At 48.6% G+C, this 20893-nt stretch overlaps 1 protein-coding gene across 2 annotated transcripts in view; it reads left to right on the top strand.

Moving 5' to 3' along the window:
- The window catches only part of HIPK2 (homeodomain interacting protein kinase 2), a 217843-nt gene that overhangs the window by 182862 nt on the left and 14088 nt on the right, over nucleotides 1-20893 (top strand). For both annotated transcript variants that reach the window (XM_025378478.1, XM_025378477.1), the window contains exon 13: nucleotides 12617-12864. In XM_025378478.1, the coding sequence (XP_025234263.1) occupies nucleotides 12617-12864 (248 nt within the window). The remainder of the gene's footprint in view (nucleotides 1-12616; nucleotides 12865-20893) is intronic.

The raw sequence follows: 20893 nt of genomic DNA, 5'->3' as shown, positions 1-20893 counted from the left end.
ATTCATTTTAGTCTTTGTGCGCTTCCGGGGGAGAGGGAAGAAATCTTTATTATATTTACAAAACTATTAACCCTGGCGCCAGAGCCTCTTTTTCTGTACTGCCCAGCCAGACTTCAGTAAAATGTGGTTTTTGTTTGGGCCGCTCAGCTCAGGTTCTGAGCAACCCTTCTAGAACAGTTGTCTTCCTGGCCTTCTGCATCCCTAGAGTCCCTGTGGCCTTGTAGAGCCCAAAATCTCATGACCCCACCCTACTGGCTCCTTTGCATTGGGACCGAGAGCCAGGGAAGGGAGGCCTGCCCCTCCCAAGCCCAGCGCTGCCCGTCAGCACCCATCCCACAGTGGGATGTGAACTCTAATTCACAATTAGGCTCGAATTATTAATTCCTGATTGGATACAATGTAACTAATTAGTAATCACAAATCCTTTGATTAGATAATAAATTCTCACATTTGAAATCATTACAAAATATATAGAGAGACTGATGAAAACATTCTCATTATAACTATTCCTGCATGGGACATTCCCTTCCGTCTTTATAATGAAGTCCAGTGGTTTTAGTTTGTTGCCGGGTGGGGTTAGTACATGTCTCTTTCAAGCGTCCTCTTCCCACCAGTTAGGTACAGCCTAATTGTCATTGTCTTTTGGAGAAGAATGTAGTGGAGCACTTGTGGCTGTAGCATTGTGCCAGGTGCCAGAGGGGACCCAGGTCAAAGTTCCAGGCACAGCACTGAATACGTTGGCAGCCCAGGACTGCTTTACTCCCCATCTGCCTAGTCCAGAACTGGCCTCAGGTCCCTTTTTAATGACAGCCTCAAGTTGAGTCAATGGGCCATTCTCTACAGTGCCCCACCCCACTACCCAGGAATACTGTCGGTTCAGTCCTCGCGTGGGCCCAGTGGTCTCTTCACAAAGGGGATGGCCCTGCCCAGCCCCAGACCAAAGCCTGGCCTGGAGCAGCCACCCACACATGGGTAGCCTTGGTCATCAGAAGGGCCTAGCAGCCTTGCCCAGCCCTTTGCCACAAATGGAGGAAAGCAAAAGCAATTTAAAATCTGACAATCAGCTGGATTGGAATCTCATTCCTAACGTATGAGATCTGAGTTGACACAGACTCTCAACATCTGTGCCCAGGAGAGAATTGAATAGCATGTCTGAGAAGGAGGATGAGAGAGCCGTCTCTCCACCAATCAGACAGCTGACAGGGCTGAGAGCGGAACGCAAAGCCCGAGCATGTCCCTGCCTCCGTGGCAGCCCCTAAGGCCCCCAGAAGGAAATGATAGAACCAAGAGGCTGGGCAGCAGATGAGGACCTTCATGAGAACAACTCAAAGAAACCTAGGAGTGGGAGCCAGGTGCACAGGTGAGGGACAGCCACAGACAGTAGCAGTGGCCACTGAGTCCCACAGCATCCTGCAGTGAAGAGTGGCAGGGACTGCCAGCCTGCCAGGGTCATGAAAATGTGCCGGACACATCAGGCTGAATAGGGAAGCTGCAGACTGAGGCTAGGGAGTCATCCAAAAGGCTTCAGCTGTCCGCAGTTGTGACTGGGAGCTCCCAGAATAATGTTTTCTAGAGAGATCCAATGGCTATTGCCTTAGAAAATGTCTTCACACTCAAGAAGGTAGGAAAGTGTATTTGAGTCTGAGTAGGATAAAACAGAAACCAGTAGCTGTTTTATTTATAGAGAAACCACTGTGTAATTGTGATCACATTATTGTGACTACATTTTGGAATGAGAAAAAAAAATGTGGGGAAATATGATTACTTGTTCTTAGAAGTCAGAATTATCATAAAATTTAACACAGTCGGTATTTATTGGCCCCACTAGTGTAAGATATTATGCTGGGAACTGCAGGTGTTACATAAATAAGGTAGACAGTCTGTGTCCTCATGAGGTTTGCAGGGTAATAAGCAAGACGAAACACATACAAATCATTATAACACAAAACAGAGTATCAGTCCCATAAAAATGAGCAAAGTACCATGGGGGACTCAAAGGGAAAAAGCTTAAGGGAATAGCAGGGGAGGGGGCTTTGAAGGCTAAAGGTCTTGCAGGTCCACACCGTAGAGGAGGTGGGGTTGCAAATTCAAGTGAGGGGATTGATGGGGCAGAGCCTCTGAGGCAGGCGAACAGGATCAAGAGCCCTGTGCAGGAGCTTATCCAAAAGGGGCTTCAGGATGGAAAGGGGGTTGGGGAGGGATCTCCCCTTAGATGGGGGTGGTCAGCTTTGTCAGGAGATACTGAGGGGCTCAAGGGGAAGCATCAGTCCTGGGAAAACAAGGATGCACCCCCAAGTGCAGCCACATGGAGGGGTCACCTGGTCCCTCTCCAGCTGAAGAGCTTCCCCAGCCCTTCTGTGTCCCAGCTGGAGCAACAGAGACCTTCCCTCCTACATGTTGATCATCCTCGTTCGCAAGCCTGATTTCTCCTGTGCCGTGGGCATGTTGATTCCCACCTTCTGTGTTCCCAGCCTCGTTTTCTATTTGCTACTTACCCCAGTGCCAGTCCTGTAACTTTGCCTGAAATACTGGTTAATTCCCCTAACATGGCTCAGCCTCAGCTTGGCAGCCAGAGTCAGGCAGCCGATGACCTTCAGAGGGATGGCAGTGCCTCCACCACCAAAGGGGCTTTTAGACCAGATTGAGGGTGTCACTAAACCTCTAGGACTAGACGATACAGCCTAGAATTTTTATTTTTATTTTTATTTCTTTTTTTTTGAGACGGAGTCTCGCTCTGTCGCCCAGGCTGGAGTGCAATGGCCGGATCTCAGCTCACTGCAAGCTCCGCCTCCCGGGTTCACGCCATTCTCCTGCCTCAGCCTCCGGAGTAGCTGGGACTACAGGCGCCCACCACCACGCCCGGCTAGTTTTTTGTATCTTTTAGTAGAGATGGGGTTTCATCGTGTTAGCCAGGATGGTCTCGATCTCCTGACCTCGTGATCCGCCCGTCTCGGCCTCCCAAAGTGCTGGGATTACAGGCTTGAGCCACCGAGGCAAAATCATTATTCCTGACCCCACGTGTGTGGCACTGTTAGTTGCACAGCAGATGGCTGGCTAGCAGCTCCACTCGTGAGAACTCCAGGGCATGTTGCAGGCAGATGCTGGGAGACGCTGAGCTAAAGACAGGAGAATCACAGCAAACATACACCGGATGTTGCACCCGCACTAGCTCCTCCATCATTTGATGGGGCACGCGAGGCTGGTATTCCTATTCTTATTTGATAGATGAAGACACTGAGGCTCAGAAAGGTAGGTGACTCACCCAAATTGATAAAGGTTCTAAATAGCAGAGTTGGGACTCAGGTGCCATGCTCTTGAAGAAATGGCAAACTTAATAACCGGCAAAAAATAACTGATTTCAGTCATTCATTCAACAAATACAAATTCCATCCTGCTCCCTCCCGTGACTACCACCATGCCGTGGTGGCACCCACTGTGTGCAGGGCACCATGCCAGGGCCACAGGGAGTCTAGAGTGTTGTCCACTGAGCCCCCTCTTGGTGCTGGGCGTTTGTCAGGGTGCTGGAGCCATGGCACTGAGAAGGGCAGAGTCAGCTCTTTTAAAAGTAGGAAGGTCAGGGAAGAGCCAGGGACTCCTTTTCAGTGAATTACTGTGGACTAGGGGACTCTGGTCATGGCTAGAGAATTGGCCAAAAGATGAGACAAACAGATATTGTTCTGGGTCCCCTAGGATTAAGTAGTAGAACTGGTCTTCTTTTAAATATTTATAGACAATTTTGATTAGAAAAGCATTTAATTATCTACACATACTGAACAAGCCGTCTTTTCTCTCCTGGACTCTCTTGGACGGTTTATAGGTACACGTCTCCTGATCCAGAACCCCCTGCTAACCTTAGCCTGTACTGAAATGGTCTTGTAAAGGCTGTAGCATACAACCTTTAGTCATTACGGTAATTTTTTTTTTTTTTTTTTTTTTTTTTTTAGTAAGAACTGGAGACAGTGTCTCACTATGTTGCCCAGTCTGGTCTTGAACTCCTAGGCTCAAGCAATTCTCCTGCCTTGGCCTCCCAAAGTATTGGGATTACAGGTGTGAACCACCATGCCTGGCCAAGAGTAATTTTTTAAGTGTGTAAACCAAAGTGGCTTGTGTCAACTGATCAGCTAGAAATGATTTTGTCCAGCTCCATTATTCACTCATGTATTCACTCATTGAGTTACCTGGATGTTTCTGGTGGGTGGGTTGTTTTGCTTCGGTCATCAAGACCCTCCTGCAGGCTGCACTTCACTGTGCCTGTGTAAGCAGCCACTGTTTCAGCCACTGTTACCAAAAATGAAAACTTTAAGAAAAATGATTCATAAATATCACTCAGTATTTTAGATGTAGAAACAGTTACTTAGGTCACTCTTAACATGTTTATATATAAAAAAAATTTGACCTGAAATGTTTTCCTTCTTTATACTAAGTTGAAAGTCTAGAGAAATTATTATAGATAAAGCAAGGTTAGAAAACTGATAAACTGCTGCTCAAATTACTTTGGCCTGAAAAATTAACATCCACTTAACAGAGGGAGCAAAACCCACACACACTCATTTATTATTGCATGGGCAAAAAACCCAAAGTGGGATTAGCCTCCATTGCTACCTATAACCATGTAGCTTGCTCCATCCTGCCGTTGGTTGAGAAGCTACTTACAGCCAATCTCCTGCTGTGCTCGTGGGGACGTGGGAATCAAGCTTGAGTGAAGGAACAAAGGAACCCAAACACACAGTGCCATTTGAAGGAACTTTGGTGTCTCTCCATTTTGAGTACAATACATCCCCAGTTGAAAGCTACTTCAGTCATGTGACTCACCTGGAGAGATGATGGAAGGATCTTTTGTCCAGCTGACTTCGCCACACCCTCTTTACAGGGCTCCATTTAAGACACTCCAGTGGGTTGAGTGGAATGGTTTAGGGGTGTATTTTGAAGAAGAGACACTCCACCCTACTGTCCCCAGCTGCTGTCACATTACAAAGCTGTCACTGATGTGCCACAGCTTCCTGGTTTGCTCCTGGCTTTCCACAGGGAAGAGGGAGGAAGAGGGGTGGGAGAAGAGGGTTGGATACCATAGGGCAGAGTGGTGCTCAGTGGATAGATTGAAGGTGATTTGGAGAGATGAGTCCTAATCACCCAGGCCAGTTGGGAAGAGAGACTGGGCTTCAGAAGAACATGGAAGGAGAGCAAACACTTCCTTCCGCTGCATCTGATGGGACAAGGACGAGGTGACTACTCCTGGCTCCTTCCGTGACCCTGTTTCTGATTTCACTAGAAAGTAGTCATATAAAAAATGATCTTAGTGGTGATATATGTGTGTTTATATACACACGTGTAGACATAGACATAGACATAAATATGCAGATAATACAATTTGAAAGGAGGAGCCAGGCATGGTGGCTCACACCTGGAATCCCAGCACATTGGGAGGCCAAGGTGGGAGGATCACTTGAGGCCAGGAGTTTGAGACCAACCTGGGCAACATAGCAAGACCCTGTCTCTACAAAAAGAAATTTTTAATTCCCCAGGCACAGTGGCACGTGCCTGTAGTCCCAGCTACTTGGGAAGTGGTACCAGCAGTGGCACGTGCCTGTAGTCCCAGCTACTTGGGAAGTGGTACCAGCAGTGGCACGTGCCTGTAGTCCCAGCTACTGGGGAAGCTGAGATGGGAGGATTGCTTCCACCCAGGAGTTCGAGGCTGCAGTGAGCTCCGCTCACAACACAATACTACAGTCTGGATGGCAGAGTGAGACCCTGCCTCTAAAAATAATAATAATCCTTTGAATGGAATGTATGTGCCATATTAAAATGAAGATTTTTTTTCTCTCTGATGACTCTAAGTCAGCAGGTATCAGGAAGGAACACTGTGGTCTGGAGGCACACTGGAATTACCAGCGTGAGCCACTGTGCCCAGCCAAAAGTAGTCATATTCTTTACCACATCATCTTTCCATGATGATTAAAGGAGATAACACATATAACGCACTTTAAGCCGTAGGTTAGTATGCATGCAATAAATGTTACCTGTACTTAATAATCAGCATCATAGTAATAGAACATATAGCATTGACTATGAAATCAGAAGGGTGAAAGAAGTTATTGGAGGAGATGAGTTTTGACCCTGGTCTTGAAGGATGAAATTGACTCAGATTAGCAAATAGAAATCAGAGACACATTCCAGATAAGACCCTACAGGGAAGGGGTCACAGGTTATAGCTGATCTTCTCCCAGTGTTTTCTCCTTTAGGGATTGCTTTACTTTTTAGCTTCTTATTTATTTTCATCATTTTAAAATGATGAAAATTATCTATTGCCATGACAACATAATGCAATTGTGAACTCTGACAGCTTTGTTCTTTATTCAGAAGTGATGTTCTTTCAAGCCCATTTCAGCAAATATTTCTCATTCTGCTCCTATCGCTCTCTCTCTCACTTGCATTAACCAAGTCATAATGGAATTGATAAGCTGTCAATAATAATTAGATGCAATCATGGAATGAATCCCAGTAGTATCGATAGATACGAGCCTAAAGAATCTGCAGTAGTCATCTCAAATGTGTGCTCATTTCTAAAGTGACTCATTTCAGAGCTTCCCATTAGTTCTCTAATCTGCATAGTGTGTTCAGGTAGAGCGCAGAGCTTTCTCACAATGGAAGAGATGAAAAACAGCTAGCAAATGAATTCACCTTCTGCGAATAAATGTGCCACTTGTAAATCCAAAAAGGTAGGCAAATCAGCATCAAGCCGTGCCGTACATATTTACTCATTAAGCTAGGGGCTCCCCAGCTACAACAAAGGGATGGGACCCGGGAAGGGTTTATAAAGGTTTTATCCCACACTCCTTATAGATAACTAGATGGTGACATGCAGATTCTTCAGTCTCTTTGGTGGGAGGCTCACTACCTGTTGGGTTTCCATCAAGTAGATGGCCCTCAGTTCTCACAGGTCACCCAGGCCAAGCTGTCCGCTCTCACAAGACTCATGCCAGAAGGCCATTCTTCAGTGACAAGAAGCTCAGTGACTCATGAAGTGGCTATTGTGTCTTGAGATAGTTCTAGTTAGAAAATTCTTTTTCACGTTAAGCTGAAGCTTCTCCACAATTTCCACATTTGAGTGAAGAGCTCCAAATATGCCCAATTGGAATTTTACTCGAGGACAGATTACAGTTTTGCCAAAATTAGTGTGTGTTTTTGTCTTTTTGTTTTTTAAAAAAAAAATTGCTCATTTTCTAAACTACTCAGATCCTAAGGAAGATATGATCAGCAAGAACTGGCCAGATCTGGGTCTATATGTAAAGTATATCTACTAAAAGGATCTCTTTCCTCCCCAGATTAGGGCTAGACCATTCCTATTTTAAAATGTCTCTAGGAATCTTTCAGAGATCCTCACAATGGCTCCTTTAATGCCATGAGTAATCTCTCTCAATGAGTTTCGGAGCAGGTTGGAGCTGGATGGATGTTACAGGTTATCCAGGACACTGTCCAGAGCCACACCAGTAAAGGAACATCAGAGCTAGGACTGCAGCACCAGCTCCCAGGACACATTTGAGAGTCAGCCTCCATCCTCACCTGGGGTCCTCTGCCCACAGAATGTGCACCTGCAACAGAACATGTCTGCGTTTCGTGAAATGACCAGAGGCATGTTCATCATTCAGGAGTAGCTGTGCCTGAAACTGAGAGTGAAGGGCAGGGCAGCACCATCTCCTCCTCACCTCCCCTCAGGAACCAGCAGCTGCTCCCAGTCATGGCTCCCAGCTCTTCCCCTGGCCCTCGAGCACTTTGAAACAGTGCCGGGTGGGAGGAGTTCCCTTATTACACAAGAGACTGCAGCACACCAGTTGTTTCCCATTGCTCCCCACCACTCATCCCAGAAGACAGCTGCAGGTTTCACTGCCCTTGTCTTGTTAAGGCAGCTCTCCTTCCTTCCTGCTCCCTCCTTGTCCTCAGCCTCCCGCGTCTCCCTGCTCTCAGATCCCTCCTCCCTACCTCCTAGCTCAGAGACCTCCTGGAGTCCCACTTCCTAATTCTTTTTTTTTTTTTTTTTTTTTTTTACTTAATTTATATTTATAAAATATGTTGAGATACTGTTTTTTGTTGTTATTGGTAGACAGCAATCTTTTTTTTCTTTTTAAGACGGAGTCTGGCTATGTCACCCAGGCTGGAGTATAGTGGTACGATCTCAGCTCACTACAACCTCACCTCCCAGGTTCAAGCAATCTCCCACCTCAACCTCCCAAGAAGCTGGGATTACAGGCATGTGCCACCACACCCAGGATTTTTTTTTTTTTTTTTTTTTTTGCGGGGGCGGAGCGTGGTGGGCAGAGTCTCCCTGTCGCCCAGGCTGGAGTGTGGTGGTGCGATCTCCGCTCACTGCAACCTCCACCTCCCATGTTCAAGCAATTCTCCTGTCTCAGCCTCCCTAGTAGCTGGGATTACAGGTGCACACTGCCACGCCTGGTTAATTTTTGTATTTTTAGTAGAAACGGGGTTTTGCCATGTTGGCCAGGCTAGTCTCGAACTCCTGACCTCAAGTGATCCGCCCACCTTGGCCTCCCAAAGTTCTGGGATTACAGGTGTGAGCCACCATGCCCAGCAGATTTTTTATTTTTAGTAGAGACAAAGTTTCACCATGTTGGCCAGGCTGGTCTCAAACTCCTGACCTCAAATGATCTGCCTGCCTTGACTTCCCAAAGTGCTAATTACAGGTGTGAGACACCGTACCTAATTATTTTTATTTATTTTTAATTTTTTTTTTTAGAGTGGAGGTCTCTTTGTCACCCACACTGGAGTACAGTGACATGACCACAGCTCACTGCAGCCTCAAACTCCAGGGCTCAAGCTATCTTCCTGCCTCAGCCTCCTGAGCAGCTAGGACTTATAGGCGCACACCACCATGCCTAGCTAATGTTTTTATTTTTGTAGAGATGGGATCTCACTGTGTTGCCCAGGCAGGTCTCAAATTTCTGGCTTCAAGCAATCCTCCCACCTTGGCCTCCCAAAGTGCTGGGATTACAGGGGTGAGCTACCGCACCTAGCTCCCACTTTGTAATTCTTGTACTGGATGTCAGTGTCCTCCCACTCTCTAGGTGTCTCTGCTGAGCCCTGATGCACAGCTGCAAAGTGCCCAAGACTCTCAATCTCTTTTGCTTTTTTTTTTTTTTTTTTTTTTTTTCTGTGAGACGGAGTCTTGCTCTGTCGCCCAGGCTGGAGTACAATGGCACAGTCTTGACTCACTGCAACCTCTGCCTCCTGGGTCAAGTGATTCTCCTGCCTCAGCCTCTGAGTAGCTGGGATTACAGGCACCTGCCACCACATCCGGCTAATTTTTGGTATTTTTAGTAGAGACAGAGTTTCACCATGTTGGTCAGGCTGATCTCGAACTTGTGACCTCAGGGGATCCACCCGCCTCAGCCTCCCAAAGTGCTGGGATTACAGGCATGAGCCACCTCACCCAGCCTGGACTTTGTTTTTGATGGAGATGTAATTCATGTACCGTACTATACAGTTCACCCATTGAATGTGCACAATTCAGTGGTTTTAGGCTATTAATTTTTAATTATAAAATATATATAACAAATTTGACATTTCAACCATTTTTAAGTGTAAATTCAGTGACATTAATTATACTCATAATGCTGTATAGTCATCACCATTATCTATTTTCAGAACTTTTCCATTGCCCCAACCAAAAACTATACCATTAATCGATAATTTCCCACTCTCCTCTCCCCTAGCCCCCAACCTCTGGTAACCTCTAATGTATTTTCTGTCTGTATGAATTTGCCTATTCTAGATATTTCATATATGTAGACTCAAACAAACTATTTGTCCTTTTGTGTCTGGTTTATTTCATTTAATGTTTTCAAGATTCATCCATATTGCAGCATGTATCAGAACTTTTTTTTTTCTCTTTTTTTTTTTTTTGGAGACAGAGTCTCACTCTGTCACCCAGGCTGGAGTGCAGTGGTGTGATCATAGCTCCCCGCAGCCTCAAACTCCTGGGCTCCCACCTCAGCCTCCCAAACAGCTGGGACTACAGGCACACACCACCATACCTCGCTTATTTTTTTAATTGTTTGTAGAGATGGGTTCTTACTGTGTTGCCCAGGCTGGTCTTGAACTCCTGGCCTCAAGCAGTCCTCCCACCTCAGCCTCCCAAAGCACTGAGATTACAGGCATGATCCACCCCTCCCAGCGTTCATTCATTTTTATGACTGAATAGTATTCCACTGTATGGATACACCACATTTTCTATCCAGTCACCAGTCGATGGACATTTGGGTCATTTCCACCTCTTGGTATTTTGAATAGTGCTGCAGTGAACATTGGCTTACCTGTATCTGAGTACCTGTTTCCAATCCTTTAAGTACGTACTTAGGAATGGAATTGCTATATGGTAACTCTGTGTTTAGCTTTTTGAGGAACAAGCATATGGACATTTCACATTTAAACTGTCGTAACTGGGAGGTGTGGGTCTGTATTAATTAAAATTTATCTACTTTAAGTTAACGTGAAGAGCTGTAAATATATGCAACCAATTCATTCCTCACCTTCTTTTGGTTCTTAACAATTATCATCTGTACGATTCATCTGACAGTTAATCACGGAGGCTTTGTGACATCCATTATTCTTTCTAACTGGTTATTTTAAAGCTTTTACTATTTAACTTGTCATGTTTTTATACAGTCCTCCACTGAGATTTTAATCTCCTCGAGGGCAGAGACACATATTTCTTTGTATAGCAGCTATTCCCTGTAGTACCCCGCATAGATCTCCAAGATATCATGAGTTTTAATTTTCTTTCATTTCAATCTTCTGGTTTATTCACAGGCTAGAAAAAAGGAAACTTTTCCAGCAAGTCCTCACCCTGATAGAATTCTCTTTGCCTAGATAAGTTTTTTGCAAACCTGTTTTCACATGTTAAATAAGGTAACACAACTTGTAAGAAGAAGAATCATAGCAGCCATTATGGAATACTTATCATGTGTTGTGTATCGTTTAAAGCACATGTGCTTTCTCACTTAGTTATCAAAACAAGCCTATGATATAGGTCCAATTGTTACCTACCTTTTACTGATGAGGCCGCTGAATCACTGAGAGGTTAAATAGCTGCCCACCGCCCTGTCACCAGCACATGTTGACGTTAGATAGCTGACTGCAAGGTTCATGTTCTCACCCACAAACACGGTTAGGCACCCTGAACCAGAGAGGACAGTGTCCAGCCACTGGAAGAATTATCCAATCTAGATGTCAGGAGCACTGGGCTTTGGGGAGCAGGGCCAGCGCCTCCTGGGGACTGCATCTCACAGCTCCCTCAGCCTTCTGTAGCTCAGCAGCAGGGCTCTGTTCTTCTGTCCCTCCTGCCTGGCTGCTGTGGGCTCTGGAACTTGCCCACTTCCCTGCTGCCCCTAGGGTGATGGAGATCCATCATGGGAAGAGCCTGACCTGGCTGTGTGGCCTCAAGCAATATACCCGGAGGTGCCTGTGACTCTGAGGCTCTATAAATACCAGCGGCTTCTCTCATCCAATTAGCTGGAAACTGACCAGCTTGCCTAGGCAATTTTCATTTCTTAAAAATAAATGATCAATATATAAAAATAGATGCACACTCATCTTTAAAGCCTTATATAAGCACACAATAAACAATAAATTTCACATCCATCATGCCAGCAGCCTCTCACTGAGTTTGAAGACAGACAGAAGTAGTTCCCAAAGCAACCACACTAACTTAAACATCTCTGAACAAACATGCTGGCCAAGAGCCATCCAAAGCCAGTGCCTCCCTATTGTATGAAGTTCCACATGTAAGATGAAGGCCAGGGCGTCAGAGTGGCTTTCACACAGCATCAACGTGGCAGGGGCCTTCCCACCAGGCCCCAGTGCAGTACCATCTCCCCCGATCCTTGGCCCAGGCAGTGGAAAAGCCACAGGTGGGCCTGGCTCCTGAAAAGGGGAATGCAGAGGTCCTAGTGGCCTGCACACAGCCCACAGAGCACACTCAGAGCAAGGAGAGGCAGAGGGTGTCAACTCCAGCTCTGCATTCTCCACGGCACGTCTGCACCGTGCTGTGTGGGTGCAGCCTCCTCAGAGCCTCACACTGCATCCCATTCCTTGGACATTCTGTGCCCTCCTGCATAAGCTTTGCCAGGCCGCAGGCACCAAACCTAAACTTATGACATTCTTCTCCCAGCAAGGTTGACTCCTAACCCTGGTCCCCAGGTTGCTGGGTTCTTGCTGGTTCTCTCCTTGCTCAGATGTTCCATTCTGGTGGGCCCATGGGGGTTGTACACAGCTCTGGGCTGCAGGTGTCTCCCCTGCCGCTCTGCTGAGCTCTGCTGCACAGGAAGAGCCCAGGCCAGCCCTGAAGCATCGCACTCCCTAGTTTCCAGAAGCACCTGTGGGTCCAGCACCAGCCCCTTCTCCATGTCTTCACATGTCCCCCTGCTGCCGGCTACACAGGGGACATTTGCATGCCCAGCCTCCCCAGGGGGGTTAGGGCGAGCAAAAGCCCTGTTCCTGCCCTCTCCCCTCTGCCTCCCTCCCCTGCCCCAGGGCATGAAATGCTAGTTGGGTGTCTCACCTCATGGCCGCCTCCCACCTCTGACTTCTCCCTTTGCATTTTCAGCACTGTCTCCAAGCAAAGAAAAAACGTCATCAGCTGTGTCACGGTCCACGACTCCCCCTACTCCGACTCCTCCAGCAACACCAGCCCCTACTCTGTGCAGCAGCGCACCGGGCACAACAACACCAACACCTTTGACACCAAGGGGAGCCTGGAGAATCACTGCACGGGGAACCCCCGAACCATCATCGTGCCACCCTTGAAAACCCAGGCCAGCGAAGTATTGGTGGAGTGTGATAGCCTGGTGCCAGGTAATTTGGGGCCAGGACAGGACAGGAACATCTCCCTGGAGAGCGGTTTTCCTGTTTTTCTGCTGCTAGAAATGTTGCTGTATGGGAGCTAGTACAATAGAAAGTGTCCAGCCAGTGACTACAGGCGATCCTCACCGAGGATGTTATTGAAGTAGCCAGGGGAGGCTTCTGCTTAACAGCACATTGTATAAGCAGCGTTTTCCTTCTTTAATTCTGTCATCAATACCTCTCCGCCTTTACAATGGCTCTGCTTCCAACTAGGTTGATTAATAGAAAATAAAAGCCTCCTGGTTCTTTATGCCCGAGCCTGGAAGAATACCTGGTCTGGGGAGTTTCTGGCTGACATCTAGCACCACTCCCTTCCAGGAAGCCCTGGTGGTCAGGTGGGCTTCTTGTGTAGGAAGAACCTCCTCCGAGTCTTGCTAGGGAAGGGTGAAATCAGCCCCTCCCAGCCCCTCCTTGGAATCAGCTGCCGGGCAGCGAGACCAAGCCATGCGTGTTTCTCTGCTCACGCGCTGCTCTCTTCAGAGGACTCCTCCTGTCCCGCAAAGGCTCGTCCTGAAAATTGGGCCCTGGAATAAAGGCTGAGAACATAACCTTCTGAATAAACTCAGCGGCTCACCGTAGATTTTGTAGCATCTATTTAGCATTTCCCTTGCTCATGCTCACAGTGGAATAATGTGGGGACTAAACCAGAAGAAATCTGCACATCCCGCTAATTCCGCCACGAACCACACCCAAGCCAGCCTGCACCTGCATGATGGCGCAACGGAAAAGGGAAGGAAAGGAAACGCCAAGAAGCTTTTGTCTAGATGTGAGCAGCTGTTACTTCTCAGGAGGACCTCACGTGTAAGGCCCAGTGGGCACAGGCCCCATTCAGGGGCTGCCACTGCGGGTGAAGAGTGGAGGCAGGATGGGGTCATTAGGACTTTTCCAGCCCAGTGCCTCAGGCCAGCCTGCACGGTGAGGGTCAGCGCCCTGGGACGCTCTCCCAAGAGCTCATGGCATTGCCTGGGATGGGGCCCCTTTTGCTGAGAGGCTCTGCCTGAAGGGGAGATGGTGACAGCTGCAGGCTCGTGCTCCCTGCCGTCCACTTCCCAACCCAAGGCAGCATCACCGTTTCCGACATTTGTATCGGAAGTTCTTTTTCCCTGACTTTGGAGTTACCCCAGCTACCTTTCCTCTGAAGAAATGCTTGTGAAACACGGCTTCTCAGCACCCTGCTAAAACATCTCCGTTTTCAAGTCCTGGTCTGTCCCCAACAGTACCATCGTGACGATGCAGCCCCCAAGCAGCTTTGACGTCAGAGCCAGCGTTCCTGTGGGCCTGGGGGCAGGGGGTTGTGGTGCCCACGGTGTCCTGGCTGCTCCACAAGAAAGACACAAGCAGCACGCAGCTCACACTGCGCTCTCGGAAGGAGGAGACCTTACCTGCGGGAAAAATGGAGCCACAGCAGCCACGTGACAGGGCGAGCATTCTGGTTGACAGGGGCCAGACCGTACTTACTGCTAGGGTCTGGTGACCTGGGGACAGAGAACAGGCTGGAGCCCTCCCAAAATTAGGCACCTCTGTGAGGAAAAGAAAATGAAGCTGTCCCTTCCACAAGGCTACAAGGACATCTCTCTCCAAAAACCATCTTTTTCCCCCCAGGCAAATATTTTGGTGGAAACCTTGCCAAGGAGCAACATTCTCTAGCAGTAACCAAAGGGCCCTGGGAGGCACCCGAAGTCATTCGCGCCAGGAGCCAGGATTCCTTAGAGAGAGCTGCACGCTTTTCAGCTCAGCTATCCTTTAAATATTGTTTAAAGCTCTATGCAGCACACATTTTTAAGTTTAAAGATTTGCAAAGGATAGCATTTGTCTTGTATCATTTAAGTTCCTTAAATATATGTTTGTGCAAACCTCGAAGCTGCAGACTGAACTCATTCCATATGCGGGAGTGCTGCCTGTGCCCTCGCGAGCAGGGGCATTCCTCGTCTGGTGCCTGCCCTTCCCCAGCCAGTGGCGTTCGATACTCATACACACCTTTAGCTGCAGAACCATCCTAGGCTTGGAAAAGTCAGGAAAGCAGCCTTCCTCAGCTCCCTGGGGTGCAGTGATGCACACAGGCCAAGGTAGAGCCAGTAGCAGCTACCCCAGCTGCAGCGCCCAGAGCATGGGAGAGTTCAGGGCTCCCTCAGCCCTCTTAGGCCAGGATATGCGCTGCTGTTTCTCCGCCATACTCAGCCCCTCCTGTGGCTCTCAGCCTTTCAGTCCTTCTCAGGTTGGGACTAGTGAAGTTTCTTTTGGAAGCAACAGAATGAACTCTACACTGGCTTAAGACAAACAACTTACTGGAAGGATGCAGGGCTAAGGGGAAGTTCAACAACTAAGTCCCAGGCAGGGCAGGAGCCAGAATCCCTGGGACCTGAGCCCTGGGGGCCAGATGCCTGCTCTCTGAAGCTGCCTTCACCCAACTCACAGCCAGCAGCTCCCAGGCTCCCAGTGTCCCATTTCCAGGAGACCAGAATTGATTGTCCCAGCTTGGAGAGACTTTTGTTTTTTGTTTTTCGGAGAGGAGTCTCGCTCTGTCACCCAGGCTGGAGTGCAATGGCACGATCTCGGCTCACTGCAACCTCCGCCTCCCGGGTTCAAGCAATTCTGCTGTCTCAGCCTCCCGAATAGCTGGGATTACAGGCATGCACCACCACGCCTGGCTAACTTTTTGTATTTTAGTAGAGATGGGGTTTCACCGTGTTAGCCAGGCTGGTCTCAAACTCCTGAGCTCAGGCAATCCACCCGCCTCGGCCTCCCAAAGTGCTGGAATTACAGGCGTGAGCCACCACGCCAGGCCAAGACACCTATTTTTTGAGCCTCAGCTTTAACCAGGAGACACAGTTCAATAATGACACCAACAGTAGCTAAAAACTTAAATGCCAGATACTCAATACTTAAGCCCTTATATGCCAGATACTAAGCATTCTATACCTGTTAACTCATTTAATCCTCATCACTGCCCTACCTGGAGCTGCCATGATTTTCCCAGTTTCCCAGGTTAAAAACGGAGGCACAGAGGGGTTGACCAGCCTTTCCAGAGCCATGTGGCTGGGCATCCCAGAGGTCTGGCCCTGGAGCTTATCTGTGCTGTAAGCAACCCGCCCCCCAACTCACCTAGTGCAGACAGGGCCGCTGTAGCTGTTCTCAGGACAGGGGATCACGGAGAGTAGCTGGACAAGGCATGACTGGAAAACTCTATAGAATGTTTCCTCACTGTTCCAAAGTGCACATTAGGAGGTTGACCTTCAGCATTAGCCCGTTGTCGCTTTGTCCATCGCCACAGGAGGAGTTACTGTTATACTTTAATCTCTTGGTCCCCTTCAGGACGTCCTCCCTTACTCGGGGCTCTCGTCCTCTGAGAGCTTGGCAAGCTCTGAGCCAACCCCCATCTCCTGTCCCCATGCTGACGGTAGCATCAGGGTTGCATCACGCCCATTTCATCTAACATTCCCTGACCCCTTCGCTGATCCCTCGAGCTCAGTGTTTCTCCCTCAAATATCATTACCACAAAATGCCCAGGAAGTTGGAATAGAAGAAGTAGGTGACATGCACAGCAGGGCCCAGCGACCCGCTGCAGAACAGGAATGGGGCTTCCCCCAACAAAGTAGCAGTGTGGCTGCAGAAGTTGGGAAGCAGGCTCTGCAGAACCAGTGTTTGCAGCTTTCTATCTTTTTTTTTTTTCTACATTGAGTCCACAAAAATCCCTCCATCCGCCAGGTTTTGGGGGACCTTTGAGTCTACCGGGTTTGGCTTGGGCATAGTGTTGGGTCGCAAGGCCCTGATTCCCAAATGCAGGTCTGTTCAGCCAGGGCCAGGCGGCTCTGGAGTCCTGGAAAGCTTGCTAAGAATACCAATTCCGGATTTCCTGCACCTACCCAAGGAATTCTGATTCAGTAGATGGGGTGGGAGGGGCCCCAGGCGCTAATGCATGGTTGGATTTGCGGCCTTTGAGTTGCACCCACTGCCCCTATCCCCACTGAGGCAGCTCACCCTTCACTCAGAGCAGGGGGCTCTGTGGGTTTTGGGGTCAGGAAGGCCCCCTTCCACCTGCAGTGTGCACCAGAATCTCCTGTCCCCAGGTTTCCGGTTTTCCTTTGACCTTCTTGAGAGGCTGAGACCTCTAGAGGCACATTTCTCTCTTAATCAACAATTAATCAGCATTCTCTCTTGCTGGGCTTCAGCCTCAGGCATTTCCTCTTTGACTTTGATTTCATCGCCCTGGGATTTGTAATAGAATTGATCCAACAGAATTCAATCAAGGGCCTGGTCGTTTCCATGCATGGCTCATTAATATTTAGCACCCTCTGCCCCAAGAATGACCAGATTCTCTCCTTTTACACTAACCACCCACAGGATACTTCACTGAGATGATATGAGCCTTCCGGTTCACCTAAGATGCTCAGGCCCCAAAATGAATGCTCCGAATTCTTGCGTCTGAACATGGGGTGTAGACCTGTCTTTGGACATCTTGCAATATGTTCTTGCTGCCTCTCCCTTAATATGAAACATTCTACCTGATTCATCCTTTGAACACCCCTACTTTGGGCAACTTCCTCAAATATGAACAGCTTTAGAGTTGGGGCTCTGTGGAACGACAGTGCTGCAGTTTGGCGGATGACCGGATTCCCTGGCCAAAGCTCTTTCCCATACTCAGTTATTTCATCTTTCCTCTCCTAGGGCTTCCTTACACTTTTCAGTGTCACCAGGCAGTAATCCTAAAGTACAGCAAGGTTTCCAGAAAATATAAATCACAGAAATATAGCTGTCCTCAGCTCAGCATGGTGGCTCACACCTGTAATCCCAGCACTTTGGGAGGCCAAGGTGGGCAGATCACCTGAGGTCAGGAGTTCGAGACCAGCCTGGCCAACATGGCAAAACCCCATCTCTACTAAAAAATACAAAAATTAGCCAGGTTTGGTGGCACACACCTGTAATCCCAGCTACTTGGAAGGCTGAGGCTGGAAGATCGCTTGAACCCAAGAGGTGGAGGTTGCAATGAGCCAAGATTGCGCCACTGCACTCCAACCTGAGCAACAGAGTGAGACTCCATCTCAAATTAAGAAAAGGAATTTAGCTGTCCTCCATGGAAAGTCAAGGTAATAAAAATATTTCAAGCACATTCCAGAAACTTAATGAAGAAAAATGACTGAGTACAAGATACAACACAGAAAGTGCTCAGATCAACAAAGGACAGTGGCAAGGAGGTCACTCATTACCTTTCTGTCTTAAAATGTGCTCGCTTTTTCCTGGGGAAAGCCTTCCTCAGTCTGGTTCTTAGACTAAAAATCAGTACCATGGCTGGGCACGGTGGCTCATGCCCGTAATCCCAACACTTTGGGAGACCGAGGCAGGCAAATCACTTGAGGTCAGGAGTTCACAACCAGCCTGGCTAACATGGTCAAACTCTGTCTCTACTAAAAATGCAAAAATTAGCAGCTGGGCGCAGTGCCTCCTGCCTATAATCCCAGCAGTTTGGGAGGCCGAGGCAGGCAGATCACAAGGTCAGGAGTTCGAGACCAGCCTGGCCAATATGGTAAAACCCCGTCTCTACTAAAAATAGAAAAATTAGCTGGGCGTGGCAGTGGGCGCCTGTAGTCCCAGCTACTTGGGAGGCTGAGGCAGGAGAATCGCTTGAACCCGGGAGGCAGAGGCTGCAGTGAGCTGAGATCATGCCACTGTACTCCAGCCTGGGCAACAGAGCGGGACTGTCTCAAAAAAAAAAAAAAAAACAATTAGCTGGGCATGGTGGTGCATGCCTATAATCCCAGCTACTCGGGAGGTTGAGGCACGAGAATCACTTAAACCTGGGAGGCAGAGGTTGCAGAGAGCCAGGATCACACCACTGTACTCCAGCCTGGGAGACAGAGCAAGACTCCATCTCAAAAAAAGAATCAGTATTGTCTCTGTGCACGTCTCACCTCAGCAGGACTGGTTGCCCAAGGAGGCAGGACAGCCCCCAGCCCCAGCACCAGGCTCTTGTTCATTCCCTGGTCTGCCCTCCCCTTCTTGGTGGGGGACCATCTGCCTGTCTTTCCACCTGGAAGATGTTTTCTTCTCCATTAACTCTATTGTTCTTTAGCTTTTAAGGAACAGAAGCAATGCTTGTTGTAACTATGGTTTCTAACTATACAAAACAAACCACACAATCTTCAGGCTGCTTTGTCGTAGCCTTCACTTACTAAACCCCTCTTTTTCTGCTCCCATCGGCATTGAAGTTAGAGAAAGGTGTCTGGAATTTTCTCCCTCCCACACTTTTGTAGGCTATTATGCAGGTTTGCTCCTAAAGAAGCCCAGTGTCGGCCAGGCGCAGTGGCTCATGCCTGTAATCCCAGCACTTTGGGAGGCCAAGGGCAGGTGGATCACCTGAGGTCAGGAGTTTGAGACTAGCCTGGCCAATGTGGTGAAACCCCATCTCTACTGAAAATACAAAAAATTAGGCAGGCATGGTGCCGGGCGCCTGTAATCCCAGCTACTCGGGAAGCCGAGGCAGGATAATTGCTGGAACCTGGGAGGCAGAGGTTGCAGTGAGCCGAGATCGCACCATTGCACTCCAGCCTAGGCAACAAGACTGAAACTCCATCTCAAAAAAAAAAAAAGCCCAGTATCTTCTCACCAGTCTGGGTCTGTTTGTTGCTTTTGCCGTTACAAAAGTGCTTGCATTTAATGAAGGGCTATGGCCGGTGCATCTGGGTGCATTTGATTTGAAATTTCACTTCGGTCTGTATTAATACTGCATTGTGTGTTAGGTGGGCCCCTTCTGGAGGAGAGCTGAGGTAAAGCATCTCTTCTGCTCTTATCAAGGGGTGATGGTCCTGCCTGCAGAGCTCCACCACCCGAGGTGGGGAGATGACCCCCACTCAGCAGCAGAACTCCCGCCCTCTGGGGCTCTTGTCCCTGCTGGGCTGGACATTCATGCCCTGTCCTGCCCTGTCCTGTTCTGGTGGCCTCCCTGGACTTGGGCTGTCCCTGCCTGTCAGCATCTTCACCTGGTTTATCCTCTGGCCTCGCCACCTCATCTGCGTGATCTGTGATGCCTCCTCCTTATTCACGCTTTCAGCATTCTCCCTGCCACCTCCGTCCCTGGTGGTACACAGTCACTGTCCTTAGCACACAGCAGGAGCTAGAAAATACTTGTTGGATGAGTTAAAACCACTGGGCTCTGAAGAGGCTCCTGTGGCTCTCTGGCTGGGTAACATGGAAGCCATCCAGCTCAGGGTTCAACCTGCCTCTCTCAGAGCCCCTGACTACTCAGAGCGTGGTCCACTGCCCAGCAGCACTGGCACTGCCTGGGAGCTTGTCAGAAATGCAGATGCTCAGGCCTCCCAGAGCTGCTGGCCAGAGTCTGCACTGAACAAGATGCAGGAATTACATTTGGGAAGTGTTGATGGAGCCACCTGCTGACCATGAGGTCACCTCTGGTGGGTCGCAGTGTTTCTTCCACTCTTCAGCCCCCTTGGCAATAACATGGAAGCCATTTTGTGCTTGGCTGTGTTTGGCTCACAGGGCCACTCCTGGATGACTTAGTCTCATCCTGCCTAGAGGCAGGTAACTAGACCAGGTGACTCTGAGGGTTATTTTAGCTTCTAGTAGTTCATTGTGTCCCACCACAGACACTGCCTCCTCTGATACTCATAGTCACCCACTGTGGGGACCAAGCAGGGATCCTGTCTTAGTCTATTTTGTATTGCTGTAACAGAGTACCTGAGACTGAGTAATTTATAATCAATAGAAGTTTATTTGGCTCACGGTTCTGAAGGCTGGAAGTCCAAGAACAGGGTGCCAGCATCTGGTGAGGACCTTTGTGCTGCGTCTTCCCAGCACAGGAGGCAGAAGGGCAAGAAAGCATGAGGGTGAGGGGGCCAGACTTGTTTTCATCAAAAAAGCCAATCTCTCAATAGCTAACCCACTCCTGAGATAACAACATTAATGCACTGATAAGTCATACACTCGTGAGGGCTCTGCCCTCAGAAGCTAACATCCCTTACTGGCCCCA

Source organism: Theropithecus gelada, chromosome 3, assembly GCF_003255815.1.
Source record: "Theropithecus gelada isolate Dixy chromosome 3, Tgel_1.0, whole genome shotgun sequence".
In the NCBI taxonomy this organism is placed as follows: Eukaryota; Metazoa; Chordata; class Mammalia; order Primates; family Cercopithecidae; genus Theropithecus; species Theropithecus gelada.
Note: the sequence above shows the minus strand (reverse complement) of the source record. Positions and strands in the feature narration are given on the sequence as shown.